The following is a 25,000-nucleotide window of genomic DNA, read 5'->3' as shown; positions in this document are numbered from 1 at the left end:
AGAGAGAGAGAGAGAGTAAATTACAAAGTCTCTAAGAACACTTCATGATTATCCCAGATCTTCTATGAATCTCGACGTGGCTAACATAAGCCTGAGTCGTTTTAATCAAAACTAGGACAGCCGAAGACGTGGGTCGACAGGAGGAAATCCAAAAGTTAGGTTGGAAAGAAAAATGAGAAAATGGCATACTGTTTCCATTCTCTATTAGAGAGCTTTAATTTCCAAGTAGATATCTTTCATTGGCTAAACTCATGTTAATTCATACCGAATAGTAAACCAATCAACTCGGGTATCGTTAGAAAGCATCGTTTGTGTTGATCTCTCTCACCCATAACAATCGCTCAAACTTCTTGGTAAAATTACACAATATTTTTTATGCTTACTGTCGACAGATGGTCAGGGTTAATCCTTGTTCGATGACGTTGAGTGGACGAATCATTAAAATAAGGATAGGGATCAAGCTGCACAGCTTCCATTTGTATGTCTATTGCGCATGCCCAGAGGGATCATTTCTGTGCTTACTTCTTCGAAAGGCAGTTGGTTATTTTCATTTTTTGTTTTTCAGGATGAGGTTGCACCCCTGTATGCTTCTTTTAACACTGGTCACTTTAACCACAATCGTCTTACTACCAGGTACAGAGTTATTCTAACTGGCGTCTTTTCTTCCGCCCAGATTTCATCCGATCATTTATCCAAGGTGACTCAGGCCTGATAACTACTCTAGCTTGCTCAAAGGGTGTTTGTTTATCCTTGATAAATGTTTGAAATTACTGATGTTGATGGTTTTAACTTTACGGTACTTTATCAGTTTTTTTTAAGTGATGGTGTTTTCTTATAATGAAGTCACAAAATATAGAAAAGTGATCTGTATTGATGATCTCTTGAAATTGAACCTCCTAATGTCTGGCTCCAAAACTCTTCCAACGTTTTCTTAAAGCTAGCAATATACAAGAAATGAGGGTGGAGGTCCCATGCAAGTTCATTTGTAAAGATGGCTCCTAGAAATTAGTTATCAACGCCTGCCATCTGGTATTTATAGGTGGACAGAATGTTTAATTAACGCCAGTTGAACTCTATGTAATATACCTTTGTAATTCATACATGTATAAATACAATAGCCTTTTAGTGGAGAAAACTCGGTTAACTATTCACCGTGAAACGTACAAACATCAAAGAATGTCAATGGAAAATATGATATCGAAAGCAAAGAAGAGCTTTTACTCTGGGAGGATAAATAAAAGTTCTGGTGGTGAGAAGGCTATATTTGATATAATAAACAATCTTAGGAGACAAGAACAAGTTTCACCCCTACCTCCACATAATAACACGAAGCAATTAGCAAACAATTTTGGTGTGGACAAAATAGTAAGGATTCAGTGATCTTGCAAACATAGACCAAATTAATCATATTGACATAGACATAAACATAAAGAGGTATGATAAAGAATTTTCTAGCTTCAAACCTGTATCAGATAGAGATGTTCAGGTTATTATGACAACATCAAAATCATGTGATTGCGACCCTATCCCGACACGACTTCTTGAAGATTGTGTCAAGGAATTATCGCCTATGATTACACACATAACAAGTACATCAATTATACATGGGATTGTATGTTAAAACATAAATTATATGCCGCCATTAACTATTTATTTCAATCAACGTCTATACAAATCGATGTGAATATATTATTGTACATGAAATCTGCTAAAATCATATTTGATAATTTAATAGTGGGCATATTGCCCTACACAGTATTTAGGAATATTATCATTATTACTAGAGTACGTAACCCGTCGAAAATGATGGCTAAAGAGTTAGATAGATATGCACACACAGATTCAACCCTTCCCATCCCCTTCCCCTTTCCTAACTACAACGCGGCAGTTGTGGTTTCCGAGTGTACCTCTCGGGGTATGATATCACGTTGTGACCTCAAGTTTGTCTCAACATCTTAAGGCTTCGACTAAAGTGTTGTTATTATTATTATTATTATTATTATTATTATTATTATTATTATTATTATTATTATTAGCTAAGCTACAACCATGGTTGGAAAAGCAGGATGTTATAAGTTCAAGGACTCCAACAGGGAAAAATATCCCAGTGAGGAAAGGATATAAGGAAATAAATGATTATGAGAAGTAATGAATAATGAATATAAAATATCTTAAGATCAGTAACGTTAAAATAGATAAATCATACATGAACTATGTAAAATCTTATATTGGCCTGTCCAACATTAAAACATTCACTGCAAGTTTGAACTTCTGAAGTTGAGATTTAAAACCTTCTCACTAAATACCTTGATATGACCCAAAGATATACGTCGATCACGATTATCATCTTGGTTATATCATGTAGTAACAATCACAAGACATAACACGTCTTGTTCCTGTCAGGACGTCTGACCTTGGTTTGGAAGTTTCAAACCTTTCCATGTGAGTTCAATGTAATTAGAATTCTTCAGTCGTAACGTGGGTTTGGCCCCTGAGTTTCTAAAGGGGTGGTGTAGGTGAATTCATTATATATATATATATATATATATATATATATATATATATATATATATATATATATATATATATATATATATATATATATATATATATATAAACTTATTATTATTATTATTATTACTATTATTATTATTATTATTATTATCATTATTATTATTTTTATTATTATTATTATTATTATTATTATTATTATTATTATTATTATTATTAACACAAAGACACTTATTGAAAAAGCGACTTGAAAAGGAAATATTGAAATTGTATCGATCATATGCTATGTAATCGTATAAAAGTACTTAAAATACTGTATATTTATCGTTGCAATTTTATGATAATTCTTTCACATAGTTTTATAGGTTTTATTATTTTACATTCTACAGCTGAATGTTCATGTTTTTGTTACGTAAATTACATTAACCTTCTTTTTTTTTTCATTATAGTAATGTGAAGCATGGAAGTATCTATGAGTATGTAATAATTGAAATAACTTTATAGGAAAACATTCTAACAAGAATTTATTAATCATATCCTACGCCGATGAGTAAAGGACTGAAGGCGTCCGATTGCGCAATTTTATGTTAATCAACAAAATGCAGATGTGGACATGGAGAAGGTAGGCCCTTCCAAGATGACCATTACCCCCCCCCCCCTTCTCTCTCTCTCTCTCTCTCTCTCTCTCTCTCTCTCTCTCTCTCTCTCTCTCTCTCTCTCTCTCTCTCTTATACGTCATCGCCATTCTTTTTCCTAACAACCTTCACTTCATCAGAGTTCCTAAAGTCCTTTCTTCTTTTAGGAAAACTAATGCCTATAAAATAAAAATGGCCTTTGGGGCGTAGTTGTTCTAACATCTTAGGCAACTTTCGTTAAATGCCAAAGCACTTATGGCAGCAGCTATTTTAAGACAATACTTCTCTAGTTTTATGTATCTTTTCTTGTTCTTGTTTCCAAGAAAAGTTACATTAAACTAGAGAAGTGTTGTCTTGAAGTAACTGATGCCATAAGTGCTTTAGCATTTAATGAAGATACACACACACAAACACACACACACATATATATATATATATATATATATATATATATATATATATATATATATATATATATATATATATATATATATATATGTGTGTGTGTGTGTGTGTGTGTGTGTGTATCTATATATATATATATATATATATATATATATATATATATATATATATATATATATATATATATATATGTGTGTGTGTGTGTGTGTGTGCGTGTGTGCGCGCGCGTTCTCATATGTGTGTTTATGTGTATATATAAAGAGAAATAGAAACCAAAAATGAACAGTTAAAGACCTACAATTTCTTCATAGTCCATCGCTATATCCGGCCATCAGTATTATCCCGACCGGATATCAGGGGTCAAATGAAAGTTGCTCTGAATGGATCTGGTTCTAAGCGACTTAAATCTTTCTTTGGGTCAATAGACGCAGCAAAAATACGTCAGATACAGTAGGAAAACTTTTCAGTACCATTAATCCTGCTCAGTACAAGCTATAATCGTCGATAAGTACTTTGAACAATTTCCACTTTGTTTCATTGTGCCTCCAAATCTGGGGGTTGTGAGGCAAATATCCTCTTTTATAAGAACTTAGAACGAGTAAAAGTAAGCAAACTTCTCTACCAGTATTGAATACAAATCGTTGGATGTTACGACCCCGAGTCAACTCTGAATGGGAAAAGCTTAGAGTGCCTCAATTGGTGGCAATGGAACGTTTAGAGATAAATTGGACGTTATTGTAATGAGGAAATCCAATAACGTTTCCAGAGCCACATTTTCAGTCTAGAAAATGAGTCCGATTCTGGAAACCCTTACTTGACTAGGAGGTCTTGTATTTTTGCCTAAATACATAGAAGGGATTGATTGGTTTATTTATTGCCATGTGTATCTGGCGTTACAATCCAGTGGTCATCGACTGAAAGACGATGAGACCAAAATGGAATCAAGTCTTTTGGAATATCTAAAATATTTACCTATCTTTCCTCAATCACAAAGATACAAAGGTGAGGAAAGACATACAGAAGTAAAAAAAATAGGGAAGACAAATTGAAAACATTCATTCCGTTGAATGTAATGTGTGTGTGTGAGAGAGAGAGAGAGAGAGAGAGAGAGAGAGAGAGAGAGAGAGAGAGAGAGCCTTGCCTGCATGTAGCATTGTGTTTTCCAGCAATTCATTCCCTAATGGAACTAAGGTGTACATTGCCTGTTGCGATTTAATGGCGGCCCTTCTCTTCTTCTTCTTCTTCTTCTTCTTCTATTTTTAGAAGGACTACCCTTCTGTTCGTCTCTTGCTCAAGCATTCGAAGGATCAAGGACTCTTGGATAACAGTTTTCCTGAAGAAGGTTCTTTTGATATTCTTAATAGTTTGAACAATTGAAATTATTTTTCTGTTTGCCAATTTATAGTTCTGTTGTAAAGTAGAAAATTTTTTATTATTATCAATGATATTTTTTATAATTAACCTTGTTGTTGTCGATAATATTAATTCAATTTCTTTTTTGCCGTTATTCAAAGCAAACAATTCGTATGAACAAAGCCTAAAATACCAATGACTAGCAAATCATGATGTCTCTAAATTCTATGTCTATACGTAAATAAAAAGAAATAAGAAAGAGAAGAACATTAAATGAGAAACAATCGTAATTTGACAAACAAACAAACTATTTGTACAAAAAAAGTGCAAGTCAAACTGTGAGAAGTACTGGCTAATCCTTTCAGCCAAGGTCATGCCTTTAAGATGATTGATGGTTTCCAAGCTAATCGTCTTGCTTTTTTTTTATCTGAGTGTAATTTTTTAATTGGCTTCAGCTTCATAGCCTCAGGGCGGCGTACCAAAAGGCGATTGATTATTTCGCCATGTTGTGTGATACCACCGTTGAAGGTACCGTGAACAAGCATTTTCGCTTGCTTTAAGGTATGGTTTTATATGACTTTGACCAAGTTATATGCGTGCAATCACGGTCCACATTGTTAAAAGATTTACCGTGACGAAAACTGTGAAAACCCTGGAATAAACGTTGCCAGAAGTTTACAGTTTTAAAAACGGATATATTGACGCGAAGGCGTGATATTACGGTAACAAAGTAGGGTAAAGACACGGTCCAGATATACCAGGTCAGCCAGACAGCCTACTGATTTTAAGCCTCTCCTGCGCACCTACGTCATCTGAAGGGGCTTAGTGTTGGCGAGACCCATTAACAACGTAGATCTATCACACAGTCAATGTAAATAAAACATTTTACCTTTGGAAAATATTCTATTTAGTTACAACTTTCATTTTTTTTTCTTAGGGCCTTCCTGCATGGTTGTCCCTGAGGTTTTCTATACTTTATCAAATTATTAAGAAATCGCATTCGAAAATATACCGATATCTTAACAAAAAAGCAATAACATCGTCAGGAACTTCAATACTAGACGGTTTTAATTCTAAATAAGCTTTTTAAAACAATTTTTTCCCTCCATGAGAGCTTCCCCGTGTACAGCATTAAAGATCTCGCGCATTATTAACAACTGTGAAAAAACCTGACTAGAAGGTATTTGCAATTCCCCCCGATTAACACATGCTATCCAAGTATCATTCCTTAGCACTTCTTCAGTCTTATTTCCTGACTTCTTTACAATATATCCACCAATGTATTTAAGAGCTTCTTCCTCAATTACTCCCCCAATATCTTTCTTTATTTCTTTATTTGCTCTCAAAATGTCTTCTTCCTCGTCTACAGCATCTTTCTCTAAATCAAAATCTAAATTTCTGAATATCTGCGTTGTTAGGCCTATTTCTAACGCTAAGTCCCTTTCTTTCGTGATAGATTCATCGTCTTTGGTTGTTTCATGAGATTTTTCAACAGTGGTGATATTACACTTTTCTCTTAATACTTTAATTTCCTTTCCTAGTAAAATTTTTTTTAGCCGAAATTTAAAGTTCACAGCATGAGGATGATCATAGTGCCCGTCCATTTGCCTTATACACCCAAAGAAATGTTCAAGGCAATCTTGATTTAGTCTTTGTGTAAGTAGGTAGTCAATACTATAAGAGCCTTTTAACATATCAAACAAAGCAATGGTAGATTTACATGAAAAAATTATTCCTTTCTGAAACTTGAAAAGACTTTTTGTATTAGGATTTTTAACTCTCATAGTATTCATTACCTCGATTACCTTGAGCAGTGTACCTGTTTGTTTTTCTACATCAATACCAAAAGCATTGCTTTTACCAAACTCTCCATACATGGAGGAAGAATTCATTATGTCGAACCAATCATTTATTAAAAGAATAAAATCAGATGTATGATTCTAGTTTTGACACTACAACAGTCCCTTTTAACCTAAATATTTTAATCAGTTGGCACATGACCTAGACAGTAACTGAACTGCTAATTTAACGCGCTGTCTTTGTTGACCTGTTACAGTTAAAAGCATTTCATTAATCTTATATGCAAGCCCATATTCTGTTTTGGTTTTATTAAGCATTTCCCGTATGCCATCATCTGAAATAGTCTCTCCAGTCTTGATGAAAAGACCGGAGTCAATGAAATTATTTATAACTAATTTGATTAAATGTGAAACATCTGAGAAAACAAAAACTTCTCTTTCTGCCTTAGGATTTATGAAAGATATCCTATTTTCAAGAGGGTCAATGTTAAGGTGTTTCCACATACGGTGATTTGTAGCTTTTAGTTTTATCATGTCTATTATAACAGCCAAATACTGTGCAGTTACTTGGCATTATCAGTGACGGAATGAATGAATGAATAAAATGATAATAGACACAGCGTCTCCTATTGTTTACGTTACCTCTATAGGTAGCTAACTAAGGCAACGGTCCTTTGTTTTGTTTACCCACGTGTGTGAGACGGGGAAGCTTGACGTCACAGTATGGGTGATTCACAGCTTAGGCTGCGCGTTGGCTGACCTGGTATTTATAGACCTTGGGTAAAGATTACGGTTGCAGGTATTTTACTGAAATACGACTGAGAACAGTATATTTTTACAGAAAATTTCCGATTAAAATTACGGATTATTTTTAACAGTCTAGGTAAGTAGCTCAACCGTACGCCCAATCATTCATACTATCCATTTCATAAATTTATTTTATTGATTCAAATGTTGTTCTTCAATGACTATTGCCAGCTTTCCATGTATTTATCGTGAGGGTACACTTGGTCACACTATTCTATCTTATTTTTCTTCCTATTGTTTTTTTATAAGTTTTCATAGTTTATATATAGAAGATTTATTTTGATGTTGTTACTGATCTTAAAACATTTTATTTCAATTGTTCATTACTTATCTTGTAGTGCTTATTTCTTCATTTCCTCTCCTCACTGGGCTATTTTTTCCTGTTGAAGCCCTTGGGTTTACAGCATCCTGCTTTTCCAACCTTGGTTGTTGGTTGGCTAGTAAAGATAATAATAAGAAAAAAAGTAATAGCGAACATGCTTCAGTCCTGACCTAGTATCAGAATTCACAACAACATTGCTATCAGGTAAAGTGATTAAATGAATCATTACTTATTAGGATATACAATATAAATCTACTACTATTAGTTAATTGAACTCCTGTTCTGTTCTGTTAAATATTGCCGTAGTTTGAGGTCGTATGGTATTGGCCGTTCTTAAGCTAGTTGGCGAACCTAACAATCAGTTATTAGTTTAATTTTTATATTTTCCAATCTTTATGCACAAGATGATTTAGGGGGACGTTACTTTTTGAGTCAGAGGTCAATTGTTCTATTGCAATTTTCTGTTATTTGAAGTAGAAAAAATTAAACTCTAATGACTAAGAGCAAACTAAGAAAACATTAGATTGAATATTGTTTTATTTTAGTTATTATATACACTGTTAGAAAAAAAACCGGTAATTTTAACCGAAATTTCTCCGTAAAAATGTAGTTCTCAACCGTATTTCAGTAAAATACAGGGGACTGTTAATTCACCTACTTTGTTATTTTCTACGGGTTGGTGACCGTAATATCCCTCTTTTATGTATAGAGGTCCGTTTTAAAACGGTAAAAATCCTGGAATAAATGTTGCCAGACATTTGCCGTTTTTTTTATGCAAATTTTTAACAGTTCAGATTTACATAAATATATCGCTTATAAATCAGACCAGTCAGGGGGATATCTGACCATACATGCTCCCTCAATAACGAGAAGAGAGCATATGCAATATGTTGACACCAATGAAAAACGACTAGATGATGTTATTATTATTACTTGCTAAGCTACAACCCTAGTTGGGAAAGCAAGATGCTATAAGCCCAGGGTCCCCGGCAGGGAAAATAGCCCAGTGAGGAAAGGAAACAAGGAAAAATTATATATTCTAAGAACAATTACATTTAGATAAATATTTCCTATATAAACTATGAAAACTTATCAAAACAATAGGAAGAGAAACGAGATAGAATAGTGTGCCCGAGTGTACCCTCAAGCAAGAGAACTCGAACCCAAGGCAATGGAAGACCATCTTATTGGTTTTCTGACCACCGTGTTGGGTCGAGCCCCATTTGGGAATAAGAATTTCATCACTAATTTTCCTTCGAATTTTAACATTTTAATGGAACATGTGTGACACTACAAGGTAATGGATAATGGGTTGCTGTGGCCTGATTGGTAACGTCTGTGCCTGGTGTTTGCCAGACGGGGGTTCGAGTCCCGCTCAGATTTGTTAGTACCTTTAGTGTCTGCATCCTTACCATCCTTGTGAGCTAAGGTTGGGGGTTTGGGGAAGCCTGTAGGTCTATCTGCTGAGTCATCAGCAGCCATTGCCTAGCCCTCCCTGGTCCTATCTTGGATGGATAGGTGGCTTGGGCGCTGATCATATGTATATATGGTCAGTCTCTGGGGCATTGTCATGATTGCTAGAGCAATGTCACTGTCCCTTGCCTCTGCCATTCATGAGCAGACTTTAAATCTTTGAGTGTTAGTCGAGTTATTTTGATATATAATCAAAATGCTAGAAACCATATTCATTGTTTATCCGTAAAACGATGAAATTAGTCGGCTATGAAATTTTTTTTTTTATAAAACATTTAAAAGTGCCGTTTGTGTCGATAGTAGTTGTGATGTTCTGACAATCACTTACTGTGTTTTGTCTATAGAACTGGAATCCTTGCACTCTGCAGGTGTTATCTTGTCGAAATGAAAACGAAAAGCGCCTACAGAGTTAAAAATAGTGACTGAAATTCACACATCCAGTTGATATCAACTCCAGGCCTTTTTTTCACTTTAGTTGTAAGTGCATATAATGTTTATTTATTGTGGATTGGTATCTGATTATCATTCTGTGTGTTTTCCTTTGTTGTTTGTTTTTCTCTTTTTTTCAAATAGTCATAGTCTGTTTGCAGTTGAATCTTTCTTAACAGGTTAGGGACAGTTTTTGCAATATAATTGTGGCCTCATGTTGAGTAGCAACAAAACCATCAATGATACAAATCTATGTATTCATATAGCTATGAAGGATCCAGTCCTTTTCAGTGTGTACCAAAGGAACGCCAGTTGACACCACAACGGAAGTCATTTGAAACAAGTGCTGCAGAGAATTAATGACTCATTTTAGTAATTATGCCTTCTATTTGTTGTTTTCTCGGAACTACTTACAATATATGAATGTTCTGTTTCTATTGCAACCTCTTTATTACACACATAAATGTTTCATATTCATTACAAAAACAATTATCCTAAGTGGACCTCGATTTTGGAAGAGATAAGAATGTAACTTTATCTGGACTTTATTCATCATCACTTTGAACGTTTCGTGTTTTACTTTGATTCCTTTCAAATACAGATGTCCATAGGACGGGGTGAAATGATAAGATTTTTAAGCTGTAAGTCAAAGAGTGTCAGACAAGCATTAATAAGTTTGCGTCTTCACCAAAAGGGAAGGAAGGCGACAGACTATTATTATTACTAGCTCAGCTACAACCCTAGTTGGGTTATTAGGATGCTGTAAGCCTAAGGGTTTCAATAGAGAAAATAGCCCAGTAAGGAAAGGAAATAAGAAAGCAGAGAAAATGGTGTGCCTGAGTTTACCCTCAAGCAGGAGAACTCCAACCCAAGACAGTGGAAGACCATGATACAGAGGCTATGGCACTTCCCAAGACTAGAGAACAATGGCTTGGTTTTGGAATGTCCTTCCCCAAAAAGAGCTGCTTACCATAGCTAAAGAGTCTTCTCTCCTCACCAAGAGTAAAGTAGCCATTAGCAATTCCAGCGCAGTAGTTAACCCTTTCAGTGAATAAGAATTTTTCTACCTCTGAAAGAAGGAAATGTAAAACTGAGGCAGAAAGAGAGTTCCGAATCTTGACAGTAGAATGAAAGAATCAGTCGCTGGGCCGTTTTGTAATCCCAATTGACATAATTATTCATGTTAATATACAGTATATGTGGATGTGTATAGGTGTGGTGTGGTGCACTGCGTTTGAAAATTGTGGATGTTTTGTTTGATGATCTCTCTTGGCAATTTAATTCTGTTAGGGAGAATAAAAAGAGGAAACAACGGAAGGGAAATGGATATTAACTTTATTTTCGCTTTTCCCTCCTGCCTCACTGGGACTGAAGCATTGGGAATTTTATGGGGAATTATATTTATCTTTAAAGGGTCATTATTATTATTATTATTATCATTATTATTATTATTAAAAGCTTGTATTACTCTCTCTCTCTCTCTCTCTCTCTCTCTCTCTCTCTCTCTCTCTCTCTCTCTCTCTCTCTCTCTCTCTCTCTCTTCATTTATCATACAGTCTCTCTCTCCCTCTCTCTCTCTCTCATCATTAATCTTACACTCTCTCTTCCTCTCTCTCTCCTTAAAATGAACCCATTAATTCAGCCACCATTTTTTTCTCTTTTCTTCATGCATCTTTTTGTTTTTCATTACTCTTGAATGAATCCGGCAATTGATTGCCTTCACCATCGGCCTCTGCCTCAACAAAATCGAACAGAATTTTCTGGTCGCCACTCTATTTCAGTAGAGCCCAATTATAGATGATGGACTAAACCAGTAATGATATAACAATTCAATTTTATAACCATAACTATAAATATAACTATTTACACCTAAAGTATGGTTGTGGTGACCACTGAAGTAATGTCACTGACTGGTAATCGCCACACTGGGGTTCGAGTCCCACTCAAACTCGTTAGTTCATTTGGTCGGTGTAACCTCACTATTCTTGTGAGCTAAGGATGGAGTGTTTGGGGGAGACTGTAGGTCTATCTGCTAGGTCATCAGCAGCCTGTCCCTTCTTGGTCCTAGCATGGGTGGAGAGGTGGATTTGGCGCTGATCATATATATATATATATATATATATATATATATATATATATATATATATATATATATATATATATATATATATATATATATATATGGTCATTCTCACTGTCCCTTGCCTCTGCCATTCATGAGTGACTTTAAATCTTAAAGTATAGTATCCCTAGTTAAACTCATTCCATACCAGGTACAATATAACTGTTCAAACCTATTCAGTACTAAATACAATATAACCAGTTGAAACTATCATAGATATTGTAAAGAGAAGGAAAAGGTATTAGTTCAGCAGAGATGTTTGAGGACTTAAAGGAGAGACTGAAATTCATATGTCCTTTATAAAAGAGTTTTATAAGGAATAAAATATTTTAGTGGTTGGTTGCAGTATTATTATTCTTGTTTCATTAAGATATTTTTTTTATCATATTATCTGATTTTTACAGGAGTGATGACCTAGAGACGCTCAACCTGATGCACCAAGAACGGCGAGGAGACAAACCACGGCGTTACTTCCAGTTAAACTGTTTTTCCTTCACATGCTCCCCAAAATGTCTTCTCTCTTCATTTACTTCTTCGTTGTCACAGTCGTCCACTCTTTGCCTCCACAGTCGACAGCAAAATCGTTCGATGTAGTTGGGTTGCCGGATGGAGCGATCGACTGGAACTTGAATTTCGTCACCAACAGATCTACAACACTGGATTCATTACAGTTCTCTCCTTCCGCAGTGGAACTGGTAACACAATCCTCAAATATTTCAGATAGGACAGATCACAAGCTCATCTCATCTGTGACGTTAGTGAATGACACTCATTCGCAAGTAATTAATTCATCAGAAGTAGGATCTGCTGTTAGTCCTGTAACAGGTGGAGACGTTCTGTTGATTAATGCTACAAAGGAAGTGATTTTCCCTAGCCCAGCAACACATGAAGAAGTTCTCCAGTCCACTGCTACAGTGAGAGAGCCTTTCGTAAGTCCAACAACAAATGGAGAAGCTCTTCTATCCGCTGATCGAGAAGGAAACTTATCCAATGGTTCAACGATAAATAGAGAAGCTCTCCTGTCCACAGATAAAGAGAGAGAGCCTTCCCATATATCATCAAATGAAGAGGCCCTTCACTCCACTACTGAAGGCAGAGAGCCTTCCCATAATTCAACAAATATAGAGGCTCCTCTGGCTACTGCTCGAGAGATAGAGCCTTCCCTCTCCCCATCAACAAATAAAGATGCTCTATTGATCAATGACACATCTCTTTTGTCAGAAGATATTTCACATATTGTGGAATTTGTAAGAGAAGAAAATCATTCAAACAATGACTTTTCAGCTAATAATGAAACTAAAGCCTTTAGCACTAGACCTTCAACCAATGATTCCCTTTCTTTCGTTTCATCTCAGACAGAAGAACACCCCCCTCAGATGACAAAACCACATGAACTGGAGAAAAGAATACTGGCATTAAATGAGACCGTTGAAGAAGGGATTAAGACTAAATCCAAGCCAACTGTCATAGCTAAGAAGTGCTGTGGAAACAGTGAAATTTTACATGGTACTGATTGTGCTGCCAAAACAAATTCATCTCCATTTGATCCTCTGATAGGTAATAAACAGGATTCAGACTCTATTCCACACGGTTTTTCTTGGGACACAATGATGTTGACCTGTCCAGAAAACTTTAAGTACAGAGAGATCAGCCTTCCTGACACGGGAGTGCCTTTGGGCGCAAACGGGGTACAAAGCTATTTCCAGTGGACCGATTTGTCAATGAGAAGGCAGACCTCGCAGTATTGTATAGATCAGAAACAAGATGGAGGTTACACAGCTTTGATGTGCATGGCAGATAAAGAGAAGGTAGGAAAAAAGAAATATGATGATGTTGCCAGTCTATAGATTTACTTTTTGATATTCAGTTCTATAAAGTATTGGTACTTGTCATGCTTTTTTTTCTTTCTTTCTTTACAAAAGATGCTTAGTTACTAATCATTTTCTAAAGCATGTCATGCTTATGTATCTTAGCTTCATATCTTCCAGTATATACAATTGATTAGCCCTACCAACCAAGAGCTTTTTGTTATTTCAAAGTGTTACACTTTTAACACACCAGTGATTATGTTACGTTGAAATTCACTAAATCTTTATGAACGTTTTGAGTACGATAAGATTATTTGAGTATATATTCTCAATTTAGGTGGTGACATATTTTCAGAGATTCAGTAATAATATATAAAAATACTACCAAGGTAAAGTAAATTGGTTAAATGGACGCTAGTACAACTCAAAGGACTATATAGTTATCATCAGTAACTGATATTTTAAAACTGCATTGGGGTTTATGGAAGGCCATTCATTATTACTACTTTACTTAGAAGGGCGTTCAGTTTTGGTGTATATAGAAAATAACTTTATATATATATATATATATGTGTGTGTCTTATTGATAAGTGAAGGATCAAACCCCACCACAGATATGTATTTTAAAGTGCATAGCAAATGCTGTAGTCCTTAAAATTACACAACTTTAAACTAGCACTCCTGTTTCCTAACTTATCAGCATCCATTTCAGATATGCGATAAAGCCACGTGCATTAAGAAATGTTGCGGTCATGGAGAAGTTAAATCTCACTCCACCTGCGTATCTGGAAGCCCGAATTCAAACCTTACCTTCTACAACTTAACAGGGGACGTCTCTGACGCTCCTACGGACCTTCAGTTGTTGCCACTGGTCCCAGACTGCCGTTACAAAACCACGTTAAAATTCGAAGACAGTTATCATCTGCTCCTGAATGGCAAACTCTACTTGCCTGGAAGTGAACAGATAATTGACAACGATATGTTTTGCGTTGATTATTACAAAGAGGGTAAGCTGTTTATATGTTAACTTGGGGCATTAAATGTTAATATTTTGAAACACATCAAATTCTGTCATTAATTTTTATAACCTTATTCCATCCATTTTTCCCTCATCAAATGAAAATTGCAAAAGTCATATATTTACCCATGTAAGTATAGTAAATATTATGACTTTCTTAATAGTTTGACCGTGATATACTCTCTCTCTCTTTCTCTCTCTCTCTCTCTCTCTCTCTCTCTCTCTCTCTCTCTCTCTCTCTCTCTCTCTCTCTCTCTCTTGAGAGCTTCCAGATAGATAGGCTATATCCTCTCAAATTAAATTTTGACTTTCATTACCTTCCTCCAGCAAATGAGTACATCGTGATGTACTGCATCAGTCAGCCTTCTGCAGTCCAAGATTGGAAGCTCAAAATAGCCCCCATAGGGATGTTCATCTCCATCGCTTGTCTGGTGCTGCTGATTCTCTTCCACTTCTTCGCCAAGAAGCTCCTCAATGTCCAGGGCTACTGCTTCCTCTCCTACTCGACGTCGCTCCTACTGGCCTACATTGGGTTCTTCGTGAATTTCCAGTATGCGAAGCATATGGAGCATAAGCATTGTGTTTTCAATGGTAAGTCCTTACAAGCACAAGCTCTCTCTCTCTCTCTCTCTCTCTCTCTCTCTCTCTCTCTCTCTCTCTCTCTCTCTCTCTCTCTATGCAAACGCGGTGTTTTTAATGCTTCCATTTTCTAACCATTGTGAGCTTCGTTAATTTATTATTTCTTGAGTAGCATTTTATTATTGTCTCTTTCTTTCTTATTTACTACAACACGCAGACACAGTCACTTGCACACACACACACACACACACACACACAGTCTAAGTGGGGATACACTAACGTGAGGAAAGGGTTTGTGTATTGCAATGTCAAATAAAGCTTTATTAGTCAGGGCCGCCCATATTAGGTTGGTTTGCTGTGAACGATTAGACGAAAATATCTCTCTCTCTCTCTCTCTCTCTCTCTCTCTCTCTCTCTCTCTCTCTCTCTCTCTCTCTCTCTCTCTCTCCCTCTCTCTCTCTCTCTCTCTCTCCAAGCCCCTCGTTGTCGATATGATTACCATTTTCATATTCTTGGTCTCATGTTCGTTCAAGGTAGTGGGAAACTTCACATATCAGAAACATTCTAATAATGTTTTGAAAAGCAAAATCTTAACACTGATAATGCTGTAAATGAATAAATATTTAGTGTGTTTGTGTGCTTAAAACTCAAAGGTACATATGTTGTTTAGACAAAAAAAAGTCACCTGGAAAAATGAAAACACTAATTCATTCTTGACCGGTTTTGTCTATTTTCAAGTCATCTTCTCGAGTAGTGATATGGAAATAAATGTTTTACAATATACATGATAAAGTAAAAATATGAAAAATTTGAAAAACATTTGGAGAACAAAAAAGGGGAGGAGGAGTTTTACAATATATATGTAATGTATATATATAAAGGTTGTGGAGCTCATATCACAAGGAGACTAAAGTATAAGTAGAATTCATTCTATTTTGTTGGCATATTTAAGTGTCTACCCTCCAACCTGTAAAAAACATTTTTAATTATTTTTTGTACTCTGATTAATTGCATCTAATTTATACTTTTTTCGTGCATATGACTGTACATATATATACATATATATATATATATATATATATATATATATATATATATATATATATATATATATATATATATATATATATATATATATATATATATATTTAAATATAATTTACATATATATATAAATATATATGTATATATATATATATATATATATATATATATATATATATATATATATATATATATATATATATATATATAATTACATACAAAAGCAAGTGCAGGCAGATGCATATTCTCATGTATAAACACAATATATATGAATACAAGAACACTCAGAAATGCATGCATACTTATGCATACATATACACGTGCCCTCACATACATGCACTTTTATATATGTTTATAAATAAATAGTATGTATGTGTGTATATATATATATATATATATATATATATATATATATATATATATATATATATATATATATATATATATATATACAGTGATACCTCGGTAGTTGAACGACTCTAAATTCGAACAAATCGGAGTTCGACCAAAAAATTCGAGTAATTTTGCTGCGGTGTTCGAACAAAAAATCGGAACTCGAACAGCCGAACGCGTGGCCAAGTGAGATGAGCGGCCATCTCGGCTACTCTCGCTTGGTCGGGTAGCATCATTTCAAGAGAGAGCGTCAGTCCGACAACACATGTTGAGAATTTATTGTAATTTATTGCGTTTTATTGTGTTTTTTTGCCGATAATAATGGGCCCCAAGAAAGTTAATAATAAGGGGAAGGATAAGAGGAAAACAGTGATCAAGTTGAAGAAGGAAATTATTGCGAAATACAAGAATGCTGTACGAGTGTTTGATCCTTGCCTTACAGTATGGCATGGCCAAGTCGACCATTTCGACCTTTTTGAAAAATAAGGAAGTGATAAAGAAAGCTAATGTTGCACAGGGAGTGACAGCAATTAGTACGCAAAGGCCACAAGTAATTGAGGAAATGGAAAAGTTGCTCCTTATATTTATTAAAGAAAAGCAGTTGGCCGGGGAAAGTATTAGTGAAGCTTTCATTTGCGAGAAAGCTCTTCATATTTATGAAGAATTTGTGAAGAAAAGTGCCAGTACTAGTGAAAGTGATTTGTCATTTACTTTTAAAGCAAGCAGGGGCTGGTTCGAGAAATTCCGGAACAGAACTGGTATTCACCGTGTGACTAGGCATGGGGAGGCAGCTAGTTCGGATCAGGCAGAACCTGAAAAATACGTTGTTGAATTCGACCGATACATTAAGGAACAAAATTTGATCCCGCAGCAAGTCTTCAATTGCGATGAGACCGGGTTATTTTGGAAGGAAATGCCAGCCAATACCTACATTAATGATAATGTTATGTCTCACTTTAGAAGAATAGTGCAGAAGAGGAAGAAGCAGCTGACAATTGACATGTTTTTCATAAAAGAAAAGAGAGCTGCTACATCCCAGCCTGATTGCCCTCCAAAGAAGAGAAACAGAAGAGAAAAAAACCCTGAGGGAGATTTGCCCGACCTTTTACTGCAGAGAGAAAAAACCCCTGAAGGAGAACTACCCAGCCACATCATGGCAGGGAACTCTCCTTCCAAGCAGTAACATCCCCCTTCCATCCTCTCCACATCCATTCCTGTATGCCATCGAACCGCTGCTCAAAGGTATGTACAGTAAATGGTTTAAAATTGTTTTATATAGTTTTCCGACCAATTTCGTACACATTTAAATAATTTTTGTTGTTTAGGTACACGTTTTATTAATATTTTGGGCATTTTGGAGTGCTTAGGAACGTATAAAAATAAATACCATCATTTCTTATGGGAAAAAAGGTTTCGGTACTCGAACAAATCGGAGGTTGAACACTGATCCCGAACGGATTATGGTCGAGTACCAAGGTATCACTTATATATATATATATATATATATATATATATATATATATATATATATATATATATATATATATATATATATATATATATATATATATATATAAATATATATATATATATATATATATATATATATATATATATATATAATATATATACATATATAATATATATATATATAGTATATACTGTATCATCATCAGCCGTTGCTAGTCTTTCTATCCCACTATATGCCAGAAACTTTTCTTAGCTCGTCAATCCATCGTCTTCTCTTCCTTCCCCTACTTCTTTTTGCAATCTCCAGGGACCGATTCTGTTATTCTTAATGCCCACCTATCATATGTCCTGCCCAAGTCTATTTCTTTTTCTTACATGTTGTCAGTTGATGTCTCACAGGATGTAGATACGAGCGAGGGGGCTCCCAGCCCCCTCGTCCCGTACCAGGTGAAAATGAGAGTGGTGAGAGACTGGTAGATATGTGTGTTGAGCAAGAGATGGTGATAAGTAATAGCTTTTTCAAAAAGAAAGATAAAAATAAGTATACATGGGTAAGAGTGGCAAATGGAAGAGTATTAGAAAGGGCATTAATGGATTATGTGTTGATAACTAAAAGAATGTTTGGAAGATTGAAAGACGTGCATGTGTTTAGGGGTATGGCTAACGGTATGTCTGATCATTTTTTGGTGGAAGGAAAATTAGTTGTAGCAAAAGAGTGGGGGAATAGAGTAGGTGGATGTAAAAGGGAGCTAGTGAGGGTTGAAGAGCTAATAAAACTGCGGGTAAAAATTAAATATCAGGAAAGGTTGAAAATGACATATGACGAAGTGAAAGTAAGAGGAGGAGTGGAAGTTAGTAAAAGAAAAATTTGTTGGGATTGCAAGTGATATGTGTGGCAAGAAGGTTGTTGGAGGCAGCATGAGGAAGGGCAGTGAATGGTGGAATGAAGGAGTGAAGGTAAAAGTGGAAGAAAAAAAAAAAGGGCTTTTGAAGAATGGCTGCAGAATAATAGCGTAGAGAAGTATGAAAAATATAGAGAGAAAAATGTGGAAGTAAAGCGCAAGGTACGTGAGGCAAAGAGGGCAGCTGACCTGAGGTGGGGTCAGGGATTGGGTCATTCATATGAAGAGAATAAGAAGAAGTTTTGGAAAGAAGTGAAGAGAGTAAGGAAGGCTGGCTCAAGAATTGAAGAGACAGTGAAATATGGAAATGGAAGGTTGTTAAAAGGAGAGGAGGCAAGGAAAAGATGGGTGGAATATTTTGAAAGTTTACTGAATGTTTAGGATAATAATGGGGCAGATATAATTGCTGTTGCAGGTGTTGAGGTGCCAGTGATGGGAGTTGAGAATGAGAGAGAGATTACAATAGATGAAGTGAGGAGAGCACTAGATGAAACGAGAGTAGGAAAAGCATCTGGTATGGATGGTGTGAGAGCTGAGATGTTGAAAGAAGGGGGTATGACTGTACTTTGAATGGTTGGTGAGATTGTTTAATATGTGTTTTGTGTTGTCAATGGTACCAGTAGATTGGGTTTGTGCATGTATTGTACCACAATATAAGGGTAAGGGAGATGTGCATGAGTATTTTAATTCAAGAGGTATTAGTTTGTTAAGCGTAGTTGGAAAAGTGTATGGTAGAGTAATGATTAATAGAATCAATGATAAAACAGAGAATGCAATCTTAGAAATACAGGGTGGTTTTAGAAGAGGTAGGGGTTGTATGAATCAGATTTTTACAGTAAGGCAGATATACGAGAAATATTTAGCAAAGGGTAAGGAGGTGTATGTTGCGTTTATGGATCTGGAGAAAGCGTATGATAGAGTTGATAGGGAAGCAATGTGGAATGTGATGAGGTTATATAAAGTGGGTGGATGGTTGTTGCAAGCAGTGAAAAGTTTCTACAAAGGTAGTAAAGCATGTGTTAGGATAGGAAATGAAGTGAGTGATTGGTTTCCGGTGAGAGTGGGGCTGAGACAGGGATGTTTGATGTCACCGTGGTTGTTTAACTTGTATGTTGATGGAGTGGTGAGAGAGGTGAATACTCGAGTGCTTGGACGAGGATTAAAACTGGTAGATGAGAATGATCATGAATGGGAGGTAAATCAGTTGTTGTTTGCAGATGATACTGTACTGGTTGCAGACATGGAAGAGAAGCTTGGCCGATTAGTGTCAAAATTTGGAAGAGTGTGTGTGTGAGAGAAGGAAGTTGAGAGTTAATGTGGGTAAGAGTAAGGTTATGAGATGTACGAGAAGGGAAGGTGGTGCAAGGTTGAATGTCATGTTGAATGGAGAGTTACTTGAGGAGGTGGATCAGTTTAAGTACTTGGGGTCTGTTGTTGCAGCAAATGGTGGAGTGGAAGCAGATGTACGTCAGAGAGTGAATGAAGGTTGCAAAGTGTTGGGGGCAGTTAAGGGAGTAGTAAAAAATAGAGGGTTGGGCATGAATGTAAAAAGAGTTCTATATGAGAAAGTGATTGTACCAACTGTGATGTATGGATCGGAGTTGTGGGGAATGAAAGTGACGGAGAGACAGAAATTGAATGTGTTTGAGATGAAGTGTCTAAGGAGTATGGCTGGTGTATCTCAAGTAGATAGGGTTAGGAACGAAGTGGTGAGAGTGAGAACGGGTGTAAGAAATGAGTTAGCAGCTAGAGTGGATATGAATGTGTTGAGGTGGTTTGGCCATGTTGAGAGAATGGAAAATGGCTGTCTGCTAAAGAAGGTGATGAAGTTGATGGGAGAAGTACAAGAGGAAGGCCAAGGTTTGGGTGGATGGATGGAGTGAAGGAAGCTCTGGGTGATAGGAGGATAGATGTGAGAGAGGCAAGAGAGCGTGCTAGAAATAGGAATGAATGGCGAGCGATTGTGACGCAGTTCCGGTAGGCCCTGCTGCTGCCTCCGATGCCTTAGATGACCGCGGAAGTAGCAGCAGTAGGGGACTCAGCATTATGAAGCTTCTTCTGTGGTGGATAATGTGCGAGGGTGGGCTGTGGCACCCTAGCAGTACCAGCAGAACTCGGGTGAGTCCCTTGTTAGGCTGGAGGAACTTAGAGAGTAGAGGTCCCCCTTTTTTTTTTTTTTTTGCATTTGTTGATGTCGGCTACCCCCCAAAATTGGGGGAAGTGCCTTGGTATATGTATGTATGTACATGTTGTCAGGACATCCTCATCCTTTAGTTTGCCCTCGTATCAATGTTGCTCTTTTTTGTCACTTAGTTTTATTCCCATCATTTTTCCATAGGTCTTTATATCTACTGTATACAAATATGTATATATATGTTTTTTGAATCGATATGTTTATACATGCATTTGCACGAGAAAATATAAGTAGGTAGTAGGTTGTCCAAGATGCCAGCCATCCATTGAGATACTACCGCTAGAGAGTTATGGGGTCCTTTGACTGGCCAGACAATACAACATTGGATCCTTCTCTCTGGTTATGGTTCATTTTCTCTTTGCCTACACATATATGAATATTCTGGCCTATTCTTTGCAGATTCTCCTCTGTCCTCATACACCTGACAACACTGAGATTACCAAACAATTCTTCTTCACCCAAGAGGTTAACTACTGCACTGTAATTGTTCAGTGGCTACTTTCCTCTTGGTATGGGTAGAAGAGACTCTTTAGCTATGGTAAGCAGCTCTTCTAGGAGAAGGACAGTCCAAAATAAAACCATTGTTCTCTAGCCTCGGTAGTGCCATAACCCCTGTACAATGGTCTTCCACTGATTTGGGTTGGAGTTCTCTTGCTTGAGGGTACACTCGGGCACACTGTTCTATCTAGTTTCCTTTCCTCTTGTTTTGTTAAAGTTTTTATAGTTTATAAAGGAAATATTTATTTTGATGTTGTTAGTGTTCTTGAAATATTTTAACTTTCCTTTTATTCCTTACCTCACTGGGCTATTTTCCCCGTTGGGGCCCCTGGACTTATAGCATCCTGCTTTTCCAACTAGGTTTGTAGCTTAGCAAGTAATAATAATAATAATAATAATAATAATAATGATAATAATAATAATAATTTTATATAACATATACATGCTTATATATGTAAAACACAAAGGAAAGGTACTTTGAAAATCATAACTTGTTTTTTCATAAACAAGACATTTTAGACTAATGCCACAAATATGTCTAAATCATGATCGTGTATAATATTTTGAATAAATAGCATGTATCACCGACATCAGGCCTAATATAAAAAATCATAATTGATTTTTAGATGAATGCATCAAGTTTATACAGTCTGTGATTGAAATTTGGGTTATTATTAAAACTCTATTAAATCTTTGTCAAACAAGTAACTAGAAAGAACCAATTTCATTGAGGAAGTCTTGCTTTCGCTATCACTTGTCTTCTTTTATTTCTTAATATTTTTCTTTCCATACATATGTAACTATGTGGCTCTATGCTACACATTACAAGTGATTGCAGTATTTAACATAATTTCAACAGATGCATACACCCATCTATTGATATAAGTGAAGAAAGAAATAAGGAACAAAAATGAAGAGGATAAATGAGCGTTGATTGGTGATCTTAAAGAGAAGCTTCTATGACTGGTGAAAATTTTTAAAATAGAAATATTTTTTCTATCCATCACAGAAGGATGAATGTCAAAGATAATTTTATTAAATGTAATTGATCTTTATAGCCATTTTGACATGAAATTTGTTTCTTTTGCAGGACTCTTCAGTCAGTTTACACTTCACGCTGCTTTCTTCTGGCTCAGTGTCATGTCCTTTGATATCTGGAGAGTGATCAGGTAGGAACATATTACGTTCTTGCACATACGTAACACACGTATAAAAGAATACATACATACGCACATGCATGCATACACATGTGAATACACACATACAATGTGGTGAAAGTATTTGCTTATCGCCATGATCAGGAAAGCTGTACTAGTCAGGGCCACCCATACTAAATTGGTTTTCTGTGAACAATAAGACGAAAATCTCCCACCATAACCACTCCGCGGCGATGAAAATTGCCCAAACACCAGACATGATGAGGACTTTGTCCTGCAGTAGACTAGAAACGGCTTCACTTGTGATATATATATATATATATATATATATATATATATATATATATATATATATATATATATATATATATATATATATATATATATATGTATATATATATATATATATGTGTGTGTGTGTGTGTGTGTGTGTGTGGGTGTGTGTGTGTGTGTGTATGCGCATCACCAATGGTTCAATGGCAGTACTTTGATCTAGTAATAGTATGGTTCGTGATTAGCCCTCAGCAAAACCTAACTTCAATTGACCTAGCTATGGATGAGTGCCAGCATCGGCTAAAGGACCAAAGAAAGGGTATGCGACGAGCAGCACCACTTCTACCCCAAAACACCCTAACCTCCTCCCAAGGGGAGAAGGATCATACCCTAGAAATACCCTGAGTCATTTTCCAGATATGAACGTTGCCTTCCATATTTAATCCAGGAAGAGAATAGTATGTTTAACCTTTTATTTCATTTAATTGACTCTCAAGTTATTCCAACAGATCCACCGTAAAATGTATTCCTCTGACGGGCATCCTGGAGAAGGACATGCAAAAATTCCTGCTGTATTCCGCCTACGCCTTCGGCTGTCCCCTTATCATCGTTGTGGTGACCTTCTGCATGCAGTCGCTTTCTCCCGAGGCTTCTGCTGGGTTGATCGTTCCAGGATTTGGAGAGGAGTCTTGCTGGTTCGCAGGTAAATGGATTATATATATATATATATATATATATATATATATATATATATATATATATATATATATATATATATATATATATATATATATATATATATATATATATATATATATATATATATAGTATAATGCAAAATGTACATTTTACATTTTTATCAGGAACTCGAGACAAATCTTTTTACTTAAACTTAATTTTTTACATTATATAAATTTATTGACTTTGTCAAGAATTGCACTTGATTGCCTTAATGTATTTACTTAGTATTTACTTGACCTTCTGTAATTGCGATGCAAATCCATCTTGTTTTGTCATTATTTTTACTTCAAGCATCCACTAATAATTGTAATATTCTAATAATACCTATTTTCACCATTAGTAAATAGAAGATGCATTTTCTGTGAAATAGCACATCACATTACTAGGAGAATCCTTACCGCTATTTAAAGCGTACTGCATCATAAACTTTTCCTCTTTCTCTTTCATTAAAGATTTACAAAATTAAATCCCACGTGTTTCTACGGAATAAAATTCCCACATGATCTAAAGAATATTATGTAGCTGGAGTATGGAATCACTGTTTGTTTCTGTATATTAGAATAACCATATTTTCTGAATGAGATTCTTTACGTTTTAGGATGAAATCATTCCCATCATTTTGTCTAATAAAATGTAATCATTTATTAATTGATTGGTTAAAATATCATCAGAGCTATGACATCCCCTTGGGTGCATCAGGAATTACTTGATTGATTGGAAGCGTAAATATACAGAGATATTTTATTTTGATATACCTTAAAAACACCATCTAATTAAAAGAAATATTTGATATGGCTTCGCTGAATTTTCCATTGTCAAACCTTGACGCTTTTTATCCAATGTTAGATATACAGAGAATTTTCATTTTATACCTTAAAAACACCATCTAAACAAAATAATTCTGTTATGATTTCGCTGAATTTCCCATCACCAAAACCTTGACACTTTTTTTTTAATATAAATATACAAATTTTTTTTCAAATTTCAAATTCAGGCTATATTAAATGAAAACACCATCTAATTTATTTATATATATATATATATATATATATATATATATATATATA

The 25,000-nt window shown here is 35.5% G+C and overlaps 1 protein-coding gene across 1 annotated transcript in view; it reads left to right on the top strand.

Annotated features, from left to right (window-relative positions):
- Window positions 1–25,000, top strand: part of LOC137622914 (probable G-protein coupled receptor Mth-like 1) — a 32,538-nt gene that overhangs the window by 4,136 nt on the left and 3,402 nt on the right. Inside the window, exons 2-6 of the mRNA XM_068353475.1 lie at window positions 12,261–13,664; window positions 14,377–14,671; window positions 15,010–15,273; window positions 22,853–22,931; window positions 23,702–23,895. Of these exons, the coding sequence (XP_068209576.1) occupies window positions 12,354–13,664; window positions 14,377–14,671; window positions 15,010–15,273; window positions 22,853–22,931; window positions 23,702–23,895 (2,143 nt within the window). The 5' untranslated portion in view covers window positions 12,261–12,353. The remainder of the gene's footprint in view (window positions 1–12,260; window positions 13,665–14,376; window positions 14,672–15,009; window positions 15,274–22,852; window positions 22,932–23,701; window positions 23,896–25,000) is intronic.

The sequence above is a fragment of the Palaemon carinicauda genome, chromosome 30, assembly GCF_036898095.1.
Source record: "Palaemon carinicauda isolate YSFRI2023 chromosome 30, ASM3689809v2, whole genome shotgun sequence".
In the NCBI taxonomy this organism is placed as follows: domain Eukaryota; kingdom Metazoa; phylum Arthropoda; class Malacostraca; order Decapoda; family Palaemonidae; genus Palaemon; species Palaemon carinicauda.
This window is presented reverse-complemented; position numbering and strand designations above follow the sequence as displayed.